Here is a 25,287-nt window from a genome sequence, read left to right on the forward strand (position 1 = left end):
GTGTCATATTTCAGTGAGGTGTAAAAGTAAAATCTAATAATATTTCTTTAGTGAATCAAAGGTTATCATTATATTAAAAAAAAAATTACATACCATTATGTTGGAATCACCCTATTTTAAGTTTGAGACATTTGAAACACAGTTATTATATATATATTTTTTCTTTTAGCTGTTGTTACCTTTCAGTTTCCTGGAATAAGTTGAGAAATAGCATTTCCATCCTGCTAAGTTATTATTCAAAATGTGTGCTGTTCCTCTTTGTTTTTAGCATGTAGCGACCTGGAATTCAGGGAAGTGGCAAACCGACTGCGGGACTGGTTCAAGGCTCTTCATGAAAGTGGAAGCCAGAACAAGAAGACAAAAGCATTACTGAGGCCTGAGAGAAGCAGTAAGATTTCTCTATTTTATACATGCTTTTTTTTTTTTGCCTCCCATGTGAGATTGTATCTCCAATGAATCACTCAAATAAAAACAAATATTTCAAAGTTTACCTTTATATGCATAACAAATCAGAATATTGTTATTACTTCTGAGCACACCCGGAATATTTCGAAGGAAATGAAGCATTTGGGACAACAACTGTGATTGCTTAAAAAGGAATGTTTCCTCAGAGACAGCATTTAACTTCTAGTTGAATTCTAGTAGGAATATTTTTCAGTATTTTAATGGCAAAGGGTAGAACAATACAGGAAATAAAGGTAAGAATTTTAAGTACTTAGATTTTTAGGGAATCCTGTGGAGTTCAAAATTTTAGCCTTTTCATAATTGCTTTGAAGACGTATCTTGCTTGGATGAGCAGACAAAAAAGGATATTGTTAATAATACACTGCAAATCAAATTCATAAAACACAGAGAAAAAATAAGTCATATGATTCTTCTATAATTATTTCATCATTTGTATAGTTCTCCAAACTTTTTTTCCTAATCCTTTAGAAACGGAAATACAAATTGAAACAGAACACTTGTTTTGAATGGTCTTATGAATTTTTCATCTTGTATTATTTTAATTTTTAGAAACATATATATATATATGGATATAAAAAAGGATGTTGAAACATGGGCTTAATCTTAGGAAGCTTTCGGAGGTTGAAGGAATTGCTCTAAAATGCAAGAAGAGGGATTGGGGAAGCAGTCATGAGCTGTATCTCCTAACTGACCAATTTGTTCCAGTAGACCGACCTTCATTGCTCCCGGTGACGCAACCCGGCTGCTCTCACTTGGAATCCTCAAAGGCCACTTGATAGTGAAGTCAGAGTAAGGGGACACAGTCCCCATAATCTGTGTTTCCTAAAACACCTCCCTTGTTTTCTTCTTGTGAAGGACATTTCTACAATCACAATATTTTTCCTGTTAGGAATTTTATTTATGTTCTTAAATAATTTAATCTAGGGAGAAATTAAGCCATCACCTTTAGACATAATCATTGTCTTGGAATGTGTAGTGACTGTGTGTTATGTGTTGTTTCTTAATAATTTTGGAAAGGAACGATTTCAGACTTTCCTTACTCTGTGGGAGTGTTTCTCACGTTTTTCTTCAGAATCATTGACTTGATTTTTGGCAGGTTTTCTTTATTTTTATATAATCTTATCTTATGTATTTAATAGAAACAATAAGTGTTTTGTCACTGGATGCGTGAAGCAAATATATCTAGCGTGAGAGGAGGGCTTTTTCTAGGCTCTTACATTTTGATTGTATTGTGGAGCCGGTTCTTTTGTGTGTTTGCCTATTTAATTTATATTCTCCCCCTGTCCTTCCAATACTCATTCCTGAGCATTTTTATTGCTTGCTCTCAAATTTCTTGTTTGAGCTTGAGCTCAGGCTAACCGTTCAGAGATGGACAACAAGAAAGCTTGTAGAACACTCAGCGTGGTGCCTGGCTAATTGCACACATTCATGAAACATTATTTCTCTTTCCATCTTTTTTTTGTTTTGTTTTGCAATAAATGCCATGAAACTCTCTTAAGAAAGAGAGTAGGTTAATTACAACAAGATCCTTGGGAGTTGAATATCTTTGGAGAGTACAGGAAAAAAAATGGGTCACAGTGTTATTTATAGGGCTTGGAGGATTCAGAGGCCAAGTAGGAGTAAATTTACAAAGGAAAGCTAACCATTAAAAGAGATATGACAAATGCATAGAATAAAAATGGCTGGCTCTGTCAGATCTTCGGGTATTTACACCCACTGAAGGAGTCCTTCCCTTACTTTATCATATTGAATTTAGAAACAACCCTCCAACATTATGCTGTCCCGTTTCTCTTCTTTACTTTTTCTTCATAGTATTTATTACTATTTAACATACCACGTACTTGACTTATTTATTTATTTGATTTTCTTTCTCTCCCCACTAGACCACTACAGACTCAATGAAGGCGGAGATCATTATTTACCTCTGCTTACCCCAGAACCTAGAATAAACTTTTTACGCATAATTTTCACTAAATAAAAATGAGTGAAATAAATTAATGACACAAAGAAGCAGTATGTCATGACTGTGAAATACTCCATTGTGTGGAGTAATTTACTCAGTTTTTCCCCTAGGAATTACAACTTACTGTTTCCATTTATTTTTTTCCTCCATGAAAAACAGTGCTGCAGCCAATTTTGTATGATTTTACTTCTAAGAAAAATATTCTAAGCAATGCAATTTGTCAAAAAGCGCATGCATTTTACATTATAAGTGTTAACCGATGTTGCTAAGCTGCTCTGCAAAAAAGAGTAGGACATTTCAAATTTCCACCAACAAGGCATCAGAGTAAATTTTTATCTTCCTCAGTGCCAGCATAAAGTATTACCATTACACTTATTCTTTCCATTCTTGTGCATAATATTATATGTTTCCTAACATTATATATCTTTGTTAATTTTATGTGCATTTATTTCAAGTGAATTCGAACATATATTATTGTGGGAAGAAACTTCTTAATGGCAAAAAAGAAAACCAATCAAACCATCATATATATACTCTACTTACCTGTTTAATTCTGGAAAAGGCGTATCGATGGCTTTCATTCTAATTATATTTAATGAAGTTGGCATCTTCAGTAGTTTTTGCTTTATGTGTTTGCTGTTCTCTTTTGAAGAATATACAGATTTATGCATTATTAAATTATGCATCTTATTATTTTATTAGGGAGTCCTGGCGATGCAGCGGTTAAGTGCTCAGCTGCTAATTGAAAGATTGGTGGTTCCAGTCCACCAGCCGCTCCCAGGGAGAAAGCTGTGGCAGTCTGCTTCCGTAAAGATTAAAAAAAAAAAAAAAAAAAGATTACAGCCTTGGAAACCCTATGGGGCAGTTCTACTCTGTCCTACAGGGTGGCTGTGAGTCGAAATTGATTTCGTGACAAAGGGTTTTGTTTTGTTTTGTTAATAACTTGCCACCCTTACTTTCAATCTCATTACATTTACCTGGTATTCTTACTCGCATTTTATTCTCAATCTTTATCACTTCAGTGTAAGTGCGTTTCTTGTAAATACCCATAGCTAGATTTGGATTTTTATTTTAAAATGACAGTCTAAGTTATTTAGTGATATAATTCAGTTCAGCCCGTTCACGCCTAATGCATTGACAGATATACTGGATTTTAATCAATCGGTATTGTATTGTGTATTGTTTTATTTTACATTGTTATTTCTTTTTACCTTTTTCTTTAGTTTTTATGGTTCGATTATGTTGCTTTTCATTCCATTCAAATTTACTTTTTTGTTTCACTTGTTACTTTTCTTTGAATATATAATCTGACACAGTTCCTTTACTATTATTGGAATCAAGTTATTCTTATCCCCCAGAATACTCACCTCCAACACCATAAAGTGAGACCTTGAGGATAATTTTTAGTTATTCCGTCTCTAAAACTTTACCTCTTCTTCCACTCTACTTAAATGATATTTTTGGAAAAATTTCTTTTGTTCTCCCTCTGCTTTTCTCCAAACACTTTGAACTAATTTAGTTACTTTAGGAATTTCCCTTTCAAAATACCTCTTTTTCAAATGTTATCTATTATATTTCACATCCTCAAGTAATCTAACCTTATGTATTTAGATTTAATTATGAAAAGTCATGTTAAATTAAATTATTTATATAATATGTAATGTATATATAAGGAGCCCTGGTGGCACAGTGGTTAAAGTGCTCGGCTGCTAACCAAAAGGCCTATGGTTGGAACTCACCATTGGCTCCATGGGAGAAAGATGTGGCAGCCTGTTTCTGTAAAGATTTACATCCTTGGAAACCCTATGGGGCAGTTCTACTCTGTCGATAGGGTCACTATAAGTTGAAATGAACTCAATGGCAATAGGTTTGGTTTGGTTTTATTTGTGTGTACATGGTGTTAGTTCCTGTTGAGTCAACTCCAAATCATGATGATATATTAAGTCTTATATATAATGTACATAATTGATATTAAAAAAAAATAAAACCCGTTGCCGTCGAGTCAATTCCGACTCACAGCAACCCAATGGGACAGAGTAGAACTGCCTCACAGAGTTTCCAAGGAGTGCTTCGTGGATTCAAACTGCTGACCTTTTGGCTAGCAGCAATAGCACTCAACCACTACGCCACCAGGGTTTTCATAATTGATATACAGGGGTGAATATTATTTATATTATTTGTTAGTAACCATTGTTTCTTCTCCTTTTCTTCATCTGCCATAGTATATCTCCGTTTTATTTCATTTAATTTTAATCTTATCTCAAGTATTTAATTTTTAAAGAGTTTATCAGTCAGGGATATTTATGTCCTTTTTTGCTTAGAAAAATGCATTTTTTCTTTTAGGATATTAGTGAGTACACTCCATAGCACTCTCACCTTCCAAAGTATAAGATTCCCTAAAAGGGAGTCACTAGAACTCTGTACCTAAATACAGTGAAACTTGTGAGAGCCATAACTTGATGGGACTGCGTAGTTTTTCTGGGTCTCACAAGTTTTCCACCTGTGATAGGGCACAGTCTTACCGCTTTTTCTCTCTCTCCTTTTAATGGAAAATATTCAAATTTTCCTTCTCTGACAGGTTTCCACCTTACATAGGTTCTGACTTTCACAAGTTTTACTGAATAAACAATCAAATTATCTGTTAAGCAACAGTATGAGGCTCTGTTATAAGCCTTTTATTCACCATCTTTTTTTTTTTTTTCAAGATTTTGGCTATATTTTGGTATATTTCTTGCACTTGATTGTCCGATTCACTAATTTGTCACTCAAGAGTGGCAAACCATCTTCACAATTTATCTGTAAGATTTAGTTGGGAAATTATGTTTTTCAGCTTCAAAAATTGTTTCTATGTACTTTTTATGTGTGCACTTAAATGTTCAAGCTCGTGTGTGTCTGCATATCTTAAATGCATGTTGTAGACAGTCTACCCCTTCATTTCATTCAGCCTATAACTGATTTTTTTTTCTCTCTGACTACTGGCTCTCTTCAGATTATGTGGTGGTTTTTCCTTGTCTCTTCATTGGGGCTTCGGTCTGTTTGATGACATCCCTTTGTTGGTAATATTCCAAATTCGATGGAAAGCTGTCTCACTTGCCTTGACTTTGTCTTAAAAACACCACTTCCCTGCTGAGCCTTGAATGCAGCATCCTTATTCCTGTGCCTCTTACCCTGGTGGCATAGTGGTTAAGTGTTAGGGCTGCTAACGAAAGGGTCAGCAGTTTGAATCTTGCCAGGCACTCCTTGGAAACTCTGTGGGGCAGTTCTACTCTGTCCTATAGGATCACTATGAGTTGTAATCGACTTGATGGCACTGGGCTTGGGCTTGGCCTTGGGCTTAGACTGCCCTTCATGAATTCTTGAAGTCACCAACAGTAGGCCCAATTACAGCGTGATGGATCGAATTGTGTCCCCCCAAAATATGTGTTGTACATCTTAGCCCCTAAACTCGTGGATATAATCCAGTTTGGGAATAGGATTTTCTTTGTTATGTTAATGAGGCCCTATCAGTGTAGGGTGTGTTTGAAGCCAATTACTTTTGAGGTATAAAAAAAGCAGATTAGGCACAGAAACAAGCAAGCACAGACGTAGGAGGATAGATACCACACCACATGAAGATCACCAAGCACCTGAGGAACAGAAGCTGAAAAGGGACAAAAACCTTGCCTCCAGAGCAGACACAGAAAACAAGCCCTCCCCTAGAGGTCCGAATTCACACTTCTAACCTCCCAAACCTTGAGACAATAAATTTCTGTTCATTAAAGCCACACACTTGTGGCATTTCTGTTACAGCAGCACTAAGAAACTAAGACATACAGGTGGTAGATATTGACCTTTCCCCCAGCAGTCAGTTCTCCTTGAGACAGGCTGCTCTCACTTCCTAATTCTCCACCCTGATCCCGTCTCCTGCACTCACTTAGTCCACAGTGAGAGAAAACTCGGTACCAGTATGCACGCATTTGCCTGCAAGCTCCAACACCCATTTGGCTGAAGAGAGAGGGTTAATAGATTGGAGTTGATCATGGACAGAAAGGCTACTACATTTTAGGTAGTCAAAATACATTCTTATGCATAATCAAGCAACTTTAAATTTAATAATGAAAACGTGATATATAGCTAAAAAAAACAGTATTATGTTTGTTTTATTTAAATATCAAAATAGAGATGGTAGGGGAAAATATGTAAGGGGGAAAAAGGTGTATATTTTTCTGGTTGTGTAAATATGAATGCTTAAATGCCAATGTCTGTTGTTTAATATTTACTGTTATTTAATATTACCTTTGAACTTGAACAGGTCTTTGTCTTTTGATGCAACTGTATAGCCAATGACATTTAAATGATTAATGTAAGTTTATAATAATGGTGAACTTTTACTTTACTATCTGGAAATTTATATAGAGTGTGATTTATATAATATTAGAATACTTGTGAATGGAATATGTAGTTTATTTAAAAAAAAATAATTCTCAAACTTATACCTGTTTTTCCTAACAGTAGACTAAAATAAAGTGAAATGTCTTAATGGATGACTTCGAGAGGTAAACCTGAGCTGCTTCTGAACTGGTTGGGGTGCAGGAGGACAGTGGAGGAGGAATATTAGCACAAGCCTTCTTTGTAAATTCTTTATACCCTTAAAGAACCTAAAAAATTCAGCACTCTAGTTCATTTCATATAAAGGCTGCCGTCGAGTCGATTCCGACTCATAGCGACCCTAGAGGACGGAGTATAACTGCCCAATAGAGTTTCCAAGGAGCCCTGGTGGATTTGAACTGCCGACCTCTTGGTTAGCAGCCGTAGCATTTAACCAGTACGCCACCAGGGTTTCCTACAAAGGCTCAGATTGGTGCTATTTCTTGTTCCAACAAATAGAGCAATAAACGTCCATGAGTACAATCCAGCAAAAGTTGGTTCTAAATATTGGGCAAAATAAGGGCTACTGCCTTGTCAAACATGGTGGAACATAAATACATATGTATGATTGAGCCATATGAAATTATCAATTCTGGAACTATAGCAAGAGTTGTACCTTAAAGGTCAACCTATTAAAATCGCCTGAAAATTCACTGTTTTACTTTTCATATGTATGTTAGTTTGTGATACCTTAATAGTCTATTTATTTTTCTTTCCCTGAGTAGCATGTACTTTTTATCTATTAGTTTAATTTTTCTGCAGCTTTATAACAATTAAAAATACAAATTCAGTTATAAAATACATTGTTTTCTTTTCCTATCATAACTGAACTATTTAGGCTCTGATTCTGTTATTATACCATAAAATTAAACACTTGAGGTTTTTTTTTTTTAAACAATAAATAAGTGGTGTGCCTATTATAACCTATATACCTTGATTTTTTTCATTATTTAAATATATACTAATAATTAAGAAACAGAAATACTATGCCCAGATTTGTTATTATTGTTGTTGTTTTTAAACATATTTTAACCTAGTGCATGTGTTTGTGTGTTGTGTCTTTCTTTGAAAGAGATATTATATTAATTTTCCCTCTGTCAATTTGGAAAGTATCAGGTCATCAGCATCCTATGCAAAATTCTCATATTAACAATCTGATTCAGATTAAGATAGTGTCTTATTTTTGCCTTTCCTACGAACTAAATTCTCTCCTCAGTCAGAGAAAATGGTAGAATTACTTAAGCCCCCAGGGTAAATGAATACATTCTAATTTCTTACCAAGACACTACTCACTTTATGTCTTGCTGTCTTCACGTTGAGAGGAAGATTGCATTTTGAATCAGATGGCTCAGCAATGATGCTCCATTTCAGTGCAATTAGGAGGCTTCTAGGTATGGCAGGGGACTGCATTTTTGAGAATAAAGATTTGCCAAGTTGGTATATAAATTTTCTGTTCTTTTTTCAAGTAATAAAATGAAAGATTTAGATTATTGCTTATTTTGTTTCTTCTAATTATTGAGACATCTGGAACTTTTTATTGGATAGATACTATAACTGAGACATTATAACTCCTATAATAAAATTTACTTATACACATTAGTAGCAGTAAGATAACTTAATATTTGAATATTACAATTTTGTAGAAAGTTTACTTTGTACTTGGCTGAATTTTTGTAATCCTAAAAAAACTATCTAGTTTTTTATGCAGATTAAACTGATAATTATCAATAAAAGAACTACATGAATGATATAATATAAATTTTTGTTGCATTATTATATTCTGGGACACTACCCAATTGGACCTGCTGGGCACAATGCTTTTAGATAGCTCCTAGTCTTTAAGCCAAAAACCAAACCCGTTGCTGTTGAGTAGATTCCAACTTATAGCGAACCTGCAGCAACCCTGTAAGACAGAGTAGAATGGCCCCGTAGGGTTTCCAAAGAGTGGCTGGCGGATTTGAACTGTCGACCTTATTGATTAGCAACCCTAGCTGTTAATAGCTGTGCCACTAGGACTTCTCCTAATCTTTAGGGACTATATTATTCCAAGTAGAAGGAGTTACCATTAGCATTGGTAATTTCTGAATAATAATAGTAATATTTTAGTATAATAGTATATTATTTGTAAAATTTTATTACTGAATTATTATTGTTGCTTCTCATCAGGTGAATGAAATATTGCCTTTTTAAAAAATTCTGTGTTTTCAACACAATGAATACATTATTTCAAAATGTAATCATGTAGGGCATTCAGAGCTCATTTCACCAGTAATCTGAACTGTTAGGACCTAGGGGAAAATGAAATAATAACTCTCAACAATAAAGAAGTTATAAAAAAGATATATGAGCACACACACAAAATATAGAAATGTTTACATTTTTCAAAGAGTGTAACTGAGACCTATACTCCATGTATATATATATATATGTATAGTCATTTATAACATAGCATTTAGATCCACAATCAACACCCATGGAAGTGGCAGTCAAGATGCATTGCATTGGGCAAATCTGCTGCAAAGGACCTCTTTAAAGTGTAAAAAAAGCAAAGATGTCACCTCGAAGACTAGGGTGTGCGTGACCCAAGCTACGGTATTTTCAATCGCCTCATATGCATGTGAAAGCTGGACAATGAAGACTGAAGAAGAATTGACGCCTTTGAATTGTCATGTTGGAGAAGAATATTGAATATACCATGAACTGCCAAAGGAACGAACATATCTGTCTTGGAAGAAGTACGACAGAATTCTTCTTAAAAGCAAGAAAGGTGAGACTACATCTCACATACTTTGGGCATGTTATGAGGAGGGCCCAGTCCCTGGAGAAGGACATCATTCTTGGTAAAGTAGTCAGCGAAAAAGAGGAAGACCCTCAACAAGATGGATTGACACAGCGGCGCGAACATAACAACAATTTTGAGGATGGCACAGGACTGGGCAGTGTTTCATTCTGTTATACATAGGGCTGTTTTGAGTCTGAACTGAGTCGACAGCACCTAACAACAACAACATAAACATTATTCCCTATTACATTTTATTCCAGTGTCAGTTGAATAATACATAAAAGTCTTGAATCTTTGCATAATAGATGCCCTGAAAGCATCAAAAATTGATAGCTAACACCAAGGGGAAATGTATAAATGAGAAGCAAATATATAACTTAAGAAGCTAACTATCTGGGGATATTTAACATGAGAAAACATGATGCTATAAACCACAGCAGCCCTTGAACCATATACTAGCCAGTAAGCAAAGCTATTAATTTTATGATGATTCCTCGGAGACATTAATAAGTGTTTAATTTTTTTCCACATATCACAGTTAGGAAGGAATTTTCTTTTTTTTCATATTCTAATTATACAATAATACATGTTTATTTTAACAATTGACAGTTAAATGTAGATGAAAAAGGTTAATATTTTTCCACCACCTCCATCAGTTTTCTCCAAAATGAAGTAAAACTTGCTAGCAGCCTGATATATATGGTTTGTCAAATCCTACTTGATTCTCATACAAACCTATGTACTCACATCAAATGGGCATACTTTTTTATTAACATAAATGATATCACACTACATACAGTATTCCACAGTATGCATATTATTATTATTCACCTATTTCATTCTTCTTTATTATTTTCAGGAGTGTATATAATGTTGTACCACAATTGATTCACCAGTTCTCTTACAAGTGGACATTTTATGCTCTTTCTAGTTCTCTCTCTCACTGTATGCAAGATAGCAGTGAACAATCTTGTTTACAGTAGCTTTTTTTTTCTTGATTTTCTTTGCTTTGTAGAATAGCTTTCCAAAAAAATTAATGGATCCAAAATACTTTGTGAATTTAAGTTAATAGGTATTTTAGATTTTATTTTACCAAAGCAATTCATAGGAATGTTTAAGAGTAGACGTCTGTTATCCTCAGTATTAGATGGTATTGCTCTTTTTTGCAAATATTTTGAGTGACGATCTCATTTTTATAGACATTCTCATTACTATAAAAAGGCAGATTTTATCTTTTGCCAATTGATTTTTAAAAATATTTTCTTCTCAATGGTTAGAAGACATTTGTATTTTAACCCTTTATTGTGTTACAAATCTATTCTCACATCCTCTTTTTATTTTGACTTTATAGTATCTCAGGTTGCGTTCCTGAAGAACATCTCTCTCAAAAATGCTGTCATTTACATTAATATAATTAAACCCTGGTGGTGTAGTGGTTAAGAGCTAGGGCTGCTAACCAAAAGGTCGGCAGTTCGAATCCGCCAAGTACTCACTCCTTGGAAACTGTATGGGGCCTATCTCCTCTCTTCTGTAGGGCCTTTATGAGTCAGAATCGACTGGATGGCAACATGTTTGGTTTTTTTTTGGTTTTGTTTTACCTTCATGTTAGTTGTATTCTATTTGTTCCATTTATCATTTGCCTATTTTTCCCTCTCATATGCCTTATTCTAGATTAATTGAGTATTTTTTATCATTCTACTGTATCTCCATTACTGATGTTACTTTTATACCTTTCTGGAAGATTTTTTTCATGGTTACACTAGGGTTTACAATGTACAAATGTAATTTATCACAATCTACCCTCAAAGAATATTTTACCATTTCACATATAGGATAAGAGACTTAAACTCCCAATTTCTCGCTCCCATTTTTTGTGATATTTTTGACATAGTTTTTGTTTTTAAATATGCTATAAAGACACAGACGGGAAACCCTGGTGGTGTAGTGGTTAAGTGCTATGGCTGCTAACCAAGAGGTCAGCAGTTTGAATCCTCCAGGCACTCCTTGGAAACTCTATGGGGCAGTTCTACTCTGTTCTATAGGGTCGCTATGAGTCGGAATCAACTCAACAGCAGTGGGGTTGGGGCTATAAAGACACAGGACACTGCTAATAATTTTATATTAGAAACTCAACTATCTTTTAGAGCATTTGGAAAAAACAAATGTATTCCTGTTCATTTATGCTATTTTCAGAAATCCTTAGATCCAAGTATCTGCCTACTATGATATTCTCTGGGACATAAGCTCTTTGATGAGTTTAAGAAAATGCATTTTTTTTAGATTATTCATGTTTTTCTTATGCTCTGAGGGCAGCAATACTTTTCTAAATGGCTGAAGAGTATTTGCACTGGATGTAAATTTCTTTTTTGACAGGTTTTATTTTTGTTTTTAGTTTTTTTCCTTCAGTCACTTAAAGGTATTGTTCAACATTTTTCTGGCCTCCGAAATTTTTGATGAGATACCAGTGCTTAATCAAATCAATATTTCCCTGACTACGTCATTTTCTTTTATTGCCAATTTCAAGTTTGATTTCTATCTTTAGTCCTTAAGAGTATGATATACCTAGAAATTTCCTTTTTTGTGTTAATTCTGCTTGAGGATTATTTCATCTTTAACCTATAAACTTACGTTTTAAAGCAAAATTTTTCTCATTATTTCCTCAAATATTTTTCCAGCACCATTTTTTTTCTTCTTCTTCTTTTCTGGAACTTCAGTTGTATGTCTGTTATACCACCTGATATTATAAGAATTGCCTGAGGATTTTTTTTTTTCTCCAGTCCCTTTGTTGTTGTTCACATTAGATCTTTTCAAGTGCTGTATACTCAACTTTATTTATATTTTTACTCATTTATTTATATTTTCCTCTGTCAACAGCATTCTGCTGTTAACTCAATCTAGTGATTTTTTTTTTAATTTTATAGCTTTTTGTTTTTGTTCTTTAATTTTCATTTAGTTCTTTCTTTAATTTATGTTTCTCTTCTAACAGTTTCCATGATTGCAATTATTCCAAGCATATTTTCTCAGACTTCATTGAACACAGTCATTTTAGTTGCTTCAAAATCTTGTTTGTTATTTCCAACAACTGAATCATCTTAGATTTGACCTCAACTGATTGTCTTTTATTTTGAAAATAAATTCCATTTTCCTGATTCTTCATATTTCACATAATTCTGAATGGTATTCCAGACATTCCACTGACATCAAGTCGATTCTGACTCATAGTGACCTTATAAGACAGAGTAGAACTTCCCCATAGAGCTTCCGAGGAGCACCTGGTGGATTTGAACTGATGACCTTTTGGTTAGCAGCTGTAGCTTTTAACCACTATGCCACCATATCTAATAGCACCTCTTTTTTTTTTTTAATATTAATCTTTTACATATGAGTACAATCGTTCAATCTTTCTAAACATGTCTTGAATTCTACGTTTACTGAGATTTGTCTCATTTAGATGGTTTTATCTTGATTTATGTTAATCTCAATTATGGTAATGATATATTTGCTGACTAAGCAAACGGTTTGTTAATATAGTGTGATCAGTAAGGTCATGTGTCGACTTGGCTGGGCCATGATTCTCAGTGGTTTGGCAGTTATGATATAGTTTGGCAGTCCTATGATGATGTGATCACTTCCATGATGAGATTTGGTATGATATGATCATCTCCTTGATGGGATCTGCTGTGAGTAACCAATCAATTGAAAGGGAGTTTCCTTGGGGGTGCGGCCTGCATCAAATATATAAATGGACTTTCTGGCAAAACTCGTGGGCTTTTTTGCTCACTATGGGTCCTGCAGCTGGCTCCTGTTCATCTGACTTCCAGTTCTGGGGACTTGAGCTAACAGCTTACCTGTGGTCTTGACTGCCAATCTTGGGATTCATCAATCTCTGCAGCTTGTGAGCAAGAGCCTTGCTGTCTGACCTGCCGATCTTGGGTTCACTAGACCCTGCAGCCTCTTTAATCAGGAGAAGCCTCCAGCCTAACCTATGGATTTGGGACATTCCAGCCTCTACAACCGTGTGAGCCATATCCTTGACATAAACCTCTTTATGTAGCTATTTTTACTTTCACTGATTTTGCTTCTCTAGAGAAAGCCTAAGACATAAAGCTTTTCTATTTCATAAGATTAGTAAATTAACTATTTTTGTGTCCATATTGGGAAAGTAAATAACCTCATTTTCTTCAATGGCATAAACATTCAGATAAGGATGAAATGTTGAGATACTCTTTTTTCAATTATAAAAACTTTGTGTTTGATAGCTTCTACCTTTCAGAATTTTTTGAGACATCTTTGAAAATAAGAGATATTGTTAGATGTATTTTATAAATGATTTTAGTGTCTAATGGAGATTATGATTGCTCTCCAAGGACTTAAAAAGATTGATGAATATGGGAAGATCAGGAGGCAGGATGAGGAAATGGGTTCTTACTATTAATAAGCACAGTGTGGTCTGGACCTAAAGGTTGTAATCCAGTCAAAATTCCATAGGCTTCAGCCACTAAAAGCTGTTGTGTGCATTATTTCACGTGCTCTTCAAATAATCCTGCAAAGTGGGTAGTATTCCCCCCAGTTTGCCACTGAAGAAAGTAGAGAGGTTAAACCCAAAGTCACCCAATTTGTAAGTGACAGTGCTGGTGTTCGAATCAAGATTTATGGACTCTGAACCTATGCTCTCTTTGATCTACTCAATTCAGTAAATGGCAAATCTATTATTTCAATAGCTATCCTAGTTATCTAGTACTGCTATAACAGAAATACCACAAGTGGATAGCTTTAATGAAGAGAAGTTTATTCTCTCACAGTCTAGTAGGTTACAAGTCCAAATTCAGAGTGTCACCTCCATGGGAAAGTTTTCTCTCTCTGTCAGCTCTGGGGGAAGGTCCTTGTCCTCAATCTTCCCCTGGTTGAGGATCTCCTCAGGCACAGGGACCCCAGGTCCAAAGGACTTGCTCTGCTCCTGGCACTGCTTTCTTGGTGGTATGAGGTCCCCAACTTTCTGTTTGCTTCCCTTCCCTTTTATCTCTTGAGAGATAGAAGGTGGTGCAGGTGACACCCCAGGGAAACTCCCTTTATCTGGGATCAGGGAGGTGACCTGAGTAAGGGTGGTATTATAATCCCACCCTAATCCTCTCAACATAAAACTACAATCACAAAATGGAGGACAACCACACAATACAGGGAATTAAGGCCTATCCAAGTTGATACACACATTTGGGGTGGCACATAATTCAATCCATGACAGTGGCTCAAGTCAATCACCTTGAAGATATCCTTGAGAGAAAGAATTAGAGGCATAGATGGGATTATCTCTAAGTAAAATCCAAAGTCTTTATTGTGGCCTAAGTCAGAGAGCGGAAGCACTAGCGGTGCAGTGGTTAAGAGCTACAGCTGCTAACCAAAAGGTTGGCAGTTCAAATCCACCAGCTGCTCCTTGGAAACCCTCTGGGGCAGTTCTACTTTGTCTTATAAGGTCACTCTGAGTCAGTATCTACTCAACAGCAATGGGTAAGTGAGTGAGCAGAACACTAATTCTCTGACCTTATCTCTCTTAACACTTCCTCCTGACCCTTCCACTCCAGGCATGTTGGTCCTTTGCCCTTCTGTGATGACATCAAGCATATTCTAGCTTCAGACACTTTTCACTTGTTATTCCTTCTACTTGGGTTGCTTTTCACTCAGATACCTGTATTGCTCATACTTTTACTTGTTTTATATTTCCAATCAAATATTCTATTTTTAAAGAGGCAGTGTGGTAAGCAGAATTCTACAGATGCCCCCCCCCCCCCGAGATTCCTATCTCCTGGTTATTCAATCAAACATTAATCTGGGTTCTTCTGTTAGGAGATTTCACATATCTAAATTAATTGACCTTAAAATTAATGGAGATTATCCCAGTGAGCCTGACCTAATATAAAGATAACTTTTAAAAGCACAGCTTTTGCCAGATGGTAGCGGAAGAGGAAGTCAGAGAATTTTTAAGTATGAGGGAGATTCAACACAAGGGAGGTTCTTTGTTGTTGACATGGAGGGGACCGCACGCAAAGTCCTCACAGTATCTTCAAGGAGTTTATAGCAACTCCTAGCTGATAGTCAACCAGGAAATGAGGATCTGAGTCCTACAACCACATGGAACTGAATTCTTCCAGTAACCTTAATAAGCATGGAAGATAAGGCCCCAACCCATTGAACACCTTGATTTTGGCATTCTCAGACTCTCAAAGATCCCAAGAGAACCTGCCTAGACTTCTGATCTACGAAACTATGAGCTAACAAACTGGGAATTTTTTAAGCAGCTAACTTTGTGCTAGCAAAACTAACAGAGATGGTCTCTGATCATTCTATTTGAAATAGTCAATTATCTTCTTCCTCAAACCTTTCCTTTTTTCCTTATCTTGCTTTATTGTTTTTTATAGCACCTACCCATCTGACAGTATAAATAATGAAGTTTTTGCTATTATTATTTTATTTTCTCTTTTCCTATTAGGATGTTGGCTATTTGGGAGCATTCACTGTCCATTTGGCTTTATAGCATTTTCTCAAACATCTAGAACAATGCTTGGCTCATAAGAAGTAAATAACAAATATTTTTTTATGGAGGTCAGGAATGGAAAGTTTTTTTTGATTGTGTAACAGAATTTAGAAATTCAACTCTTCTTGTCTCAGATTCTCCTGAGGCAGAAGATGATAGATGCAAAATTGTTAACATCGATTACCAAAAGATGACCCTAAGGCATTTAAATGCCTGATCAAAACGAGAATTTAAAAAGAGTTGAGAGAACAGAAATGGAGAAATCACTCATGAAGAGCTTTTCTTTGCAGAGAGCTGTACTAGGATTCTACCACTAAGAAGGACTCAGGATGCTTCCCCCTCACTTCAAAACAAGGGAAGTCTTTCAACAGAAAAGGTTTCAAGAGAGTATGCTACATGTTCCCAGATGTGTCGATTAGGTCCTGAATTTACCAGCAAAGTCTGAAAGGCAGAGACACCTATGAGCTCTCGTTTGGTGTCAAAGCAAAGGAAAGGCACTGCTGCTTAGAGCTCGTGTGTCTGGGCAAAAAACAATGAGAATATCCATGTGGATCAGATTTAGTCCATGTAAGTGAAAGCCCGATGTAAATTTTGTCCAAGATGGAGATTTGGAACAGTGATGAGACTTCTAAAAAAAAAGCAGATCACCAGATATCCAGGGACTGACTCTGTGGTGATTGCCCCCCAGAGGAAAATATCACATATCATGAGAAGGGCAGTCATATATTTACACTGTGGGCCTCTGAAGGATCCCAAAAGGATCTAGGAGGAAAAACAATATAGATGAATCTTTAAAAACTTGATAAACCTATGGAGCACAAAGTTTCCTAAGATAGTTATCAGTTTGATAAGAACTTCTCTGCGCTCTCTTATGTATTCTTCTCCACCCACTCCAAAACTAAAGGTAGTCATGAAAAAGATGGAGGAGGAGAGTTGGAAATATAAGTGGAAGAGGATGGAGGAAGCACCAACTTCCCCTTACTTGCCTTTCCACCTGCAAAATCCCCATCCAGGGAAAGAAAGAATCAAGTTGGGGGTTGTGATCGTTACAGTGAAACCTATGAGAGCTGGAACTTCATGGGAATGCCTTGTTTTTCTGGGTTTCTCAAGTTTTCCACCTTTGATTTGACAGGGTGCATTTTTCTTTTTCCCCTCTCATTTTAGTGGAAAATATTTGAGTGTTCTTTCTCTAATAGGTTTCTGCCTTACATGGGTTCCATTTTTTTCAGATTTTACTGTGTATGAGATTGAACATTTTGAAACACCAAATTAAATTAGTCTATAAAATCTTTTGTTACTGAAAGCTGAGATAAATAATTATTGGCACCTTCTGAGTTTCCATACAAGGATAGGAGAAAAACTTCACCCTTGAGCTAGTATTTAAGAAACTGTCAGAGAAGAAATAAGTGGTTTCAGATTATATCATATAACCAGTACTTGTTCAGTGTATGTGTGGATACGCATCCTGTAATCAGTGTACTAGTTAATATGTAGCTTATATGTGTGCTTGGGTGTATATATATGTAGCTGAAACTCAGAAGAGGTATGTGTTTGGAGATTTAGATTATGAACTACAGGTGATGTTAGGTAAAACCATAAAAATGAATAAGCGCACCTAGAGAGTTGATGTGGATTAAACAGACAAAAATCAGCTAACAAATGAGCACGAGTAATATCAATATTTGAGGAATAGATAGAAAAAGAATAAGTGAAGAAAAGGAAGACAGAAAAAAAATGAATAAATAAGAGGAGAGAATATTATAAAACATGTAAACATTAAGCATCACTGTTTTCTACCAGGCCCTTTAAACCCGGTATAATTTATTTTCAACACAACGTAATCTAGCTATAAAGCTAGAATCCTATTATTAAGTGATTGTGCAAGAACATTTAAGTTAAAAAAAAAAAAAAGTTAAAAGATAGCACTTAATTGGAAAAAATACACCCCTAACAAAGTGTCGGTTTTTTCAAGCAACATTTGATAGGGTCTTATTACATGACAATAAATGTAGTTTAAAATATTTGCAGTCATTTTGAGATATTTACTGAAACTTTATCATAGGTACATTGCAAGAGCTTTATTTAATGTTTTATTCTAAATATCTCAAATATTTGAGCCCTGGGGAAAAAACAATATAAAATTTCATAAAAATAGTCTTAATTGAGGTAAGAGAGCCTTATAAAAATATCGATCCAAGAAAGAACCTTAATAAAATCAGAGACGCGGGCACCTGAAGCTGACTGCGTGTAGATTGATATCCAGAGTCCTGAATCCACTTTCAAAGCAATTTTACTGTGACTATACATTATTTCTGAATTTCTAATAGGGCAATTTTAAGCAATCTTAAAATTCCTCTCAAAAATTGTTTTCGACAATTCCTCTGGATCATTTTCCTCACTAATATTGTATTTCAATTATATAAATTTAAATTTTTCTTTATTAGTTTTTTTTATCTCTTTTGTCTATTCTTTTGATAGAAAAGCAGATTTAATCAAATCTTTTTATGACAGAGAGCATTTCATGAATACATTCTCTTACCTTTATGATAATGATATGAAATGTAGGTTCTTGAAAACTGGGCACAAAGCCTATAAAAAAAAGTCCCAGTTGCCATGCTTATGAGGTCACATTATAATTCAGGCACAGCAACGTAGAAACATTCAGTAGAGAGTAGTGTGATAGAAGAAATACATGTGGTATGTGGTGTTTTTAGAAACACTAAAAGTAGGCAGCACTGGACATTTATTTAATGCAGTTGTGTAATTTCTGGTATTCTACTGTATTATTTGTAGCTTATGCTACCCCTATTTTAACATTCTAAAATATGAGAAAAAGTGAGAATTAATAATAAAATACATTTATCTCTAAATAACTTTTTATATCCTGTGCCATTGTCACATTAATTTTAAAATTTACTATAAAAGAGTCATGGGTAGCAATCCGTGCATATACTACTTCTGCATAATTTTCTTCAAGACTTTGATATTTCTTGGATTAATTTTGACTGAATGTTCTCAATTGTAGAGCAAACAGTTCTTTGTCATGCAGAACAGTGGGAAGTGTCCATTTGTACCTGGTTTTCACACTGAGAATGTGCAGCTTCAGGATCCAAAGTGGCAATAGTCATGGTGGTGGCAGCAGTAAAAATGGGAGAGGCTGCAGTTCCTTGGCAGAATGATCAGGCTTGTGTACCTTCTCCTGAGCTCTGTGACAGGGAGAAAGACCGGGTGAACCAAAGAGAGGGACACAGGAGTTTAATATCTACCTCAGAATTTTCCTTTCCCCTAAGAAGCTACCATTACCAACATGCAACCATAATTACTGTGCCTGCTCTCGCAACTGTGTTCTGTATCATGTAAACACATGGCCTTACAGCATGTGCAAAGAAATAGGGAACATACAAAAAGAAGAAAGAAAGAACGGTGTTTTAGTTATCTTGCACTAGTATAACAGAAATACCACAAGTGGATGGCTTTAACAAAGAGAAGTTTATTCTCTCACAGTAAAGTAGGTTAAAAGTCCAAATTCAGGGTGTCAGCTCCAGGGGAAGTCTTTCTGTCTCTGTCGGCCTTCTCATCAATCTTCTTCCAGACTAGGAGCTTTTCTGTGCAGGGACCCTGTGTCCAAAGGACGCACTCTTCTCACAGCACTGCTTTCTTGGTGGAATGAGGTCCCCTGTCTCTCTGCTTGCTTCTGTCTTTTATATCTCAAAAGACTGCCTCAAGACCCAATCCAGTCTTGTAGATTGAGTCCTGCCTCACTAACACAACTGCTGCCCTTCCTCCCTTATTAACATCAGAGAGGCAGGATTTACAACATACAGGAAATCACAGAATACCAGGAATCATGGCCCAGCCAAACTGATACACACGTTTTTGCAGGGGGATATAATTCAACCCATGACAAACAGTAAGTATTCTTAGCTGGACATTTGGTACTGAGAGTAGTTCTGGAGAAATGAAATTGTAAGGATGAGTTTTCTAAATTGGTACTCAAGTCTGGATAGTCTTAAAGATGTTGATGACTTTGCTTCCAGTAGTAAAGAGGGCACTGCTAATCCATAGCATAAGAAGGTCATACAAATACACAAAATATCATCACCAGTAGATCAGGAATTGGTGAAAGGCGAGGCTCTCGGTGATCGTATGTGTGATACCTTTCTATATTTTTGTCATAATGAGAAGTATAAGGAAGCTTGTTAGTTGGTGCTACTTTCACTAGACAAACAGGTGAAACAAACAGATGAGCTCAGGGCTTCAGAGTTAAAGCCCAAGTGCTGCATAAATGACCTCAAAGTTTCTTTCAAGGTGCAAAGCTTCCCCTTGTGCCTTGAAGAAAGCCTGATTTCCTGTAGTAACAGAGATGATATTGCCAAAAACCAAACCCAGAGTCTTATCATAAGAGTGGCTGAATTACAACACCAACTGAATTGCCAACCTTGAGAGATTTCAGAAGTTAAAGTTGATTGATTGGGAAGAAATGGGATCCTGAAACTTGGGATGGGGACCTCATACCACCAAGAAACAAGAGCCAGAAGAATAGCGAGTCCTTTGGACCTGGGGTCCCTGTGCTGAGAAGCTCCTCAACTGGGGAAGATAGATGATGAGACCCTTTCCCCAGAGCCAAAAAAGAGAGAAAGCCTTCTCCTGGAGCTGACACCCTGAATTCCAACTTCTAGCCTCCTAGACTGTGCGAGAATAAATTTCTCTTTGTTAAAGCCATCCATTTTTGGTATTTCTGTTACAACAGCACTATGTAACTAAGACATGAATGAAGAAACAAAACTCCGTTTGTTTGCAGAGAAACCATAGAGGCATAGTGATTAAGTCCTATGCCTTCTAACCAAAAGGTTGGCAGTTCGAATCTGCCAGGCACTCCTTGGAAACTCTGTGGGGTTGTTATACACTGTCCTATAGGGTTGCTATGAGTTGTGATCCACTCGATGACAGTGAGTTTTTTTGGAAACCCTGGTGGCATAGTGGTTAAGTGCTAAGGCTGCTAACCAAAAGGTCGGAAGTTCGAATCCAGCAGGCCCTCCTTGGAAGCTCTATGGGGCAGTTCTACTCTGTCCTTATAGGGTCGCTGTGAGTTGGAATCAGCTCTACAGCAGCAAGTTTTGTTTGCAGATGCCATGATTTTCTCTGTAGAAAATAGCAAAGAATCAATTTAAAAATAAGCAATTATAGCAAGGTTACAGATATAAGGTTAATACGTGAAAGTCAATTACTTACTTTTATAACAAAAATGACACTGGAATTTGAAATTAAAATAAAATAATGACAATAACATCCATCTTTTTTTAAGATTTTCATATTCACTAAGACACTTTTCAAAATATATGAGAATGGGACATGTTCTAAACAATTTATATTCCCATTGACTCATGGAGTGGCTGGTGCATAGATCTTGATACCAATAATTTCACTGATCTATGCTGAATGTTTAGGAAATACCTATAACATAGGTGCTATCCATAACGTAACAATGTGCTTTTTTCACTCTTCCCAAATAATTGTAATGCCGTTAATTACAAGAGGCCTCTTTTACCTCGTGTTGAATAAATTCAGTGTTTTCCTTATATAACTGTGTGTTCTTGAATATATATGGTATTATATGTATACATTTGTCTTTAATTCATATAAATAATATTCAGCCATAAATCTGTTTTGTACTTTTTCACATTGTGCTTTTGACACATACCACTAACCTGGATAGATGTCAAACTGTTGTTTATTGCTTCTAATTGATTCTTGGTATTATTCTGTTACATGCCTCTACCACATTTTGCTTATCCATTATTCTGAAGATTGACACTTATGTTGCCTCAAACTTCCTGATAACAAAAATGATTCTTCACTGAAAAACTTGAGTTTTCCTTTGTGAACTTCGGTAAGAATTTCATTGGGATGTAAACCTATGGGTTTAAGTACCGTAGGTATCTTTTACCTTACCTCCTTGCCAATGTTTGGTGCTATACACATTTTCATTTTTGCTGATTTCATGACTTTAGATTTCAATTATGATTGAGTAGTTTAATCATTCATAATTAAAATGCAATTCATTCAGTTTATAGCGCACCTGGCAAAAGATACATACCTAAGTTTATTTCTCTATGTGTGTGTTGTTGTTTTTGGGTGCCATCAAGTTGATTCTGATTCATAGTGACCCTATAGGACAGAGTAGAACTGCCACATTGGGTTTCTTAGGCTATAATCTTTACGGGAGCAAATCTCTAGGTCTTTTCTTCCGTGGCGCTGCTGGTGGGTTTGACCTGCTGACCTTTAAGTTAGTACCCTAGCACTTAACCATTGTGCCACGAGTGCTTCTTTCTCTCTGTAAACCAAAGCCCACTGCTGTCAAGTTGCTTCTGACTCAGTGACCCTGCAGGACAGAGTAGAGCTTCTCCATAAGATTTCCAAGGTTGTAAATCTCTACGGAAGCAGACTGCCATGTGTTTCTCTGCAGAGCAACTGGTGGATTCGAACCACCGACCTTTCAATTAGCAGCCGAGCTCTTAACCACTGAGCACCAGGGTGACTTCCTTCCTCTCTGTATAGGAGTCCTTTTAACAACTCTTACTAAACATAACTATTTCTTCCAATTCAAATAGCTGAAGTTGGTTTTATTGTCTTTTAGTTTCTATTGCTTCTGCAGGAAGCATATGGTAATCTGTTTCTTTGTGTACTTTATAATTTTTTATAGTAGGTGGCTCATTTTCATTGAAACATAATCTATGAGGAAACTTGGAAACCTGTGTTGCTAATCACCCAGTGTCATGAGTACGGAGGGTGGTGTAGGGATGCACAATCTGACACGACTTTGTATTATCATTTCCCTTTTACTGTTCAGCACTCTTGATATATGATTTTAATCATAGGCTTATTTTTTAAGTTATTTAAGCAATTTTATAGGTTTTTGTTGTTCTTGTTTTTTTTTTTTTTGTTAAAGAGAACCTTGTTATATCAAGTTGTGGGGGTTCTCTACACATGTCCATTTTATTTGTCTTCTGATGAATGTTTTGTTGTTGTTGTTATTGTGTTTTTTCCTTCTTTTTTGTAATTTGATGTTTTCTTTAATCAAGTGCTGTAAATTTTATGTAAGATCCTGTGCACATGGGTTATGCCCTTAAAGAAAAATAATTTTGCATTCGTGTAATTTGACATTGACCTCATGCATTGCATTGGCTCGAGCTTAGTTTTTTATTGTTGTTTTTAATCCCTTGAATTATTAATTAAGTTACAGACGGCTGCTATAAGAAACATACTCCAACTTGTTAGTGACATAAAAATAAAAAAAATTTTCTTATGCACATAATAACTCTATGTTTTTTGTGACCTCCAGTGATGATTCAGGGACTAGAAAGATTCTAAATGGTGCTTTTCTATCTGGAACACGTAATTAAAAATCGGCCAGGAGTTAATACCAATCCAGACAGTCGTAAAGGGGAAAAAAGTTCTACATTATCATAGCTATCTTTTTATTATTATTATTCCCTTTTCACAGAGAAGACAGATTTACAAAGTGTTCTCAGCTCCAAGTCTGTCTCAGGCAGGCCAAAGACTTTGTTTCCTCTTCCTAAAAGCATTAAACTTTTAACTTCTCGACAAATAGGACTTTTTGCAATGATGTAAATGTTTTATGGCTGTGTTGTCCATTACCATCCAAATGCTACTGAATATCTTAAATGTGGCTGGTGCAACCCAGGGGCTGAATATTTAATTTGAATTAATTTTCAAATTAAATTGCCACAAATGGCTAGTCATTACTGTAATGGACAATGCCACTCTATACTTTAGTTCTAATGTCTACCCTCTCTAGGCCAGTGTCTTTAATTGTATCACTGTTATGCAGCTTTGTGACCTCTTGTTAATTTTAGCACTTGGGCTCTTCTTCTCCAAGTTCAGCAATGATTTTTTTAAAAAATAATTATACCTTATAAAGCCCTTTTTTGTGTGTTGGGAGAGGTGGTCATGATCCATGCCCCCTCATGATCCATATTTCAGTATTTAATTATGGATTCTCAAGTTTGAAAAACCACTGATATTAAACAAAAATGGGATGCATTAAAAACTTACACACTAATAAATAAAAAAAAAGAAATAACACTAAGTTGTATTCATACTAAAAAAGAAGGAGGAAATATTCATTAGCCTATATATTTCAAGTTCTGAAATTTTGCACATCAGAAATCACTCATGGCATTGACTTCAGTGATTGGAAACAAAATTTGTTCAAACAGGACTCTTCAGGATGGGTGTAAGTGAATTAAAAAAATAGATTAAATCAATTCACTCCTAGCATTTATGAACAGTTCTCAGTAAAAAGTCTTGAGAATTTTTGGTCTAAGGATGATTTTTAAAATAATCATATTTTGACAAGAAATCAATTTAACCCTACTGTTTCTATTTTCTGAAGAGTCTGACCCAGAAACAGCATTCAAAGACATGCATGTGTTTAACAATAACTAGCCTTCTACGAAGATTGAAAATAACGCCAATTACAGAATTACATCCCATAATTATATTGCTGATTAAAATAATTTATTATACTGTGCAAACAGGTCAATAGTAGCTTTATTATCTTTGAATCACCGGGGAGGATACACATTTATTTTGCATCCACTGTTTTTGGCAACAGCTTGATTTTTCTTGATTGTTCCAATATTTCTGATTCATATAAAATATTTTGTGAGTATGTGATATTATTGCCCTAGAACTCTCAAACTCACCAAATACTAGCTATTTCTACAAGAGTTCAGTACAAGACAAGGGGAAAAAAAATCCAGATTTTTTTCATATTCTGTCTACCTGGAGCATCAACAAAATCATGTTTGAAAATTTTGTGTTTAATTGAGGATATCAAAGTATTTTATTTTCAGTTCTTTCTTGTTACGAATCATCCTAGTGACCCTTGTAAATCAAACTTTGTGCATAAGGACTTCATTTAAATAACAAAGTCATAGACTCACTGTATTTTTCATCTTCAGGTGAACTTAGAGATAATTTTGAAAAAATCCCCACATTATCTAGATGTGGACATTAAATCCTGGGTGGGAGGGAGTGCTTCACCAAGGCGAGATAGTAGCAGAACACAAGCCGGTGACCTGAACCCAAGCCAGATGCTTGGACATTCTTGATCTA

General features: G+C 35.6%; 1 protein-coding gene across 1 annotated transcript in view; it reads left to right on the plus strand.

Annotated features, from left to right (window-relative positions):
- Positions 1-25,287, plus strand: part of SPOCK3 (SPARC (osteonectin), cwcv and kazal like domains proteoglycan 3) — a 514,066-nt gene that overhangs the window by 469,049 nt on the left and 19,730 nt on the right. Inside the window, exon 7 of the mRNA XM_003415798.3 lies at positions 269-388. Within this exon, the coding sequence (XP_003415846.2) occupies positions 269-388 (120 nt within the window). The remainder of the gene's footprint in view (positions 1-268; positions 389-25,287) is intronic.

The sequence above is a fragment of the Loxodonta africana genome, chromosome 21 (genome assembly GCF_030014295.1).
Source record: "Loxodonta africana isolate mLoxAfr1 chromosome 21, mLoxAfr1.hap2, whole genome shotgun sequence".
NCBI classification, from domain to species: Eukaryota; Metazoa; Chordata; class Mammalia; order Proboscidea; family Elephantidae; genus Loxodonta; species Loxodonta africana.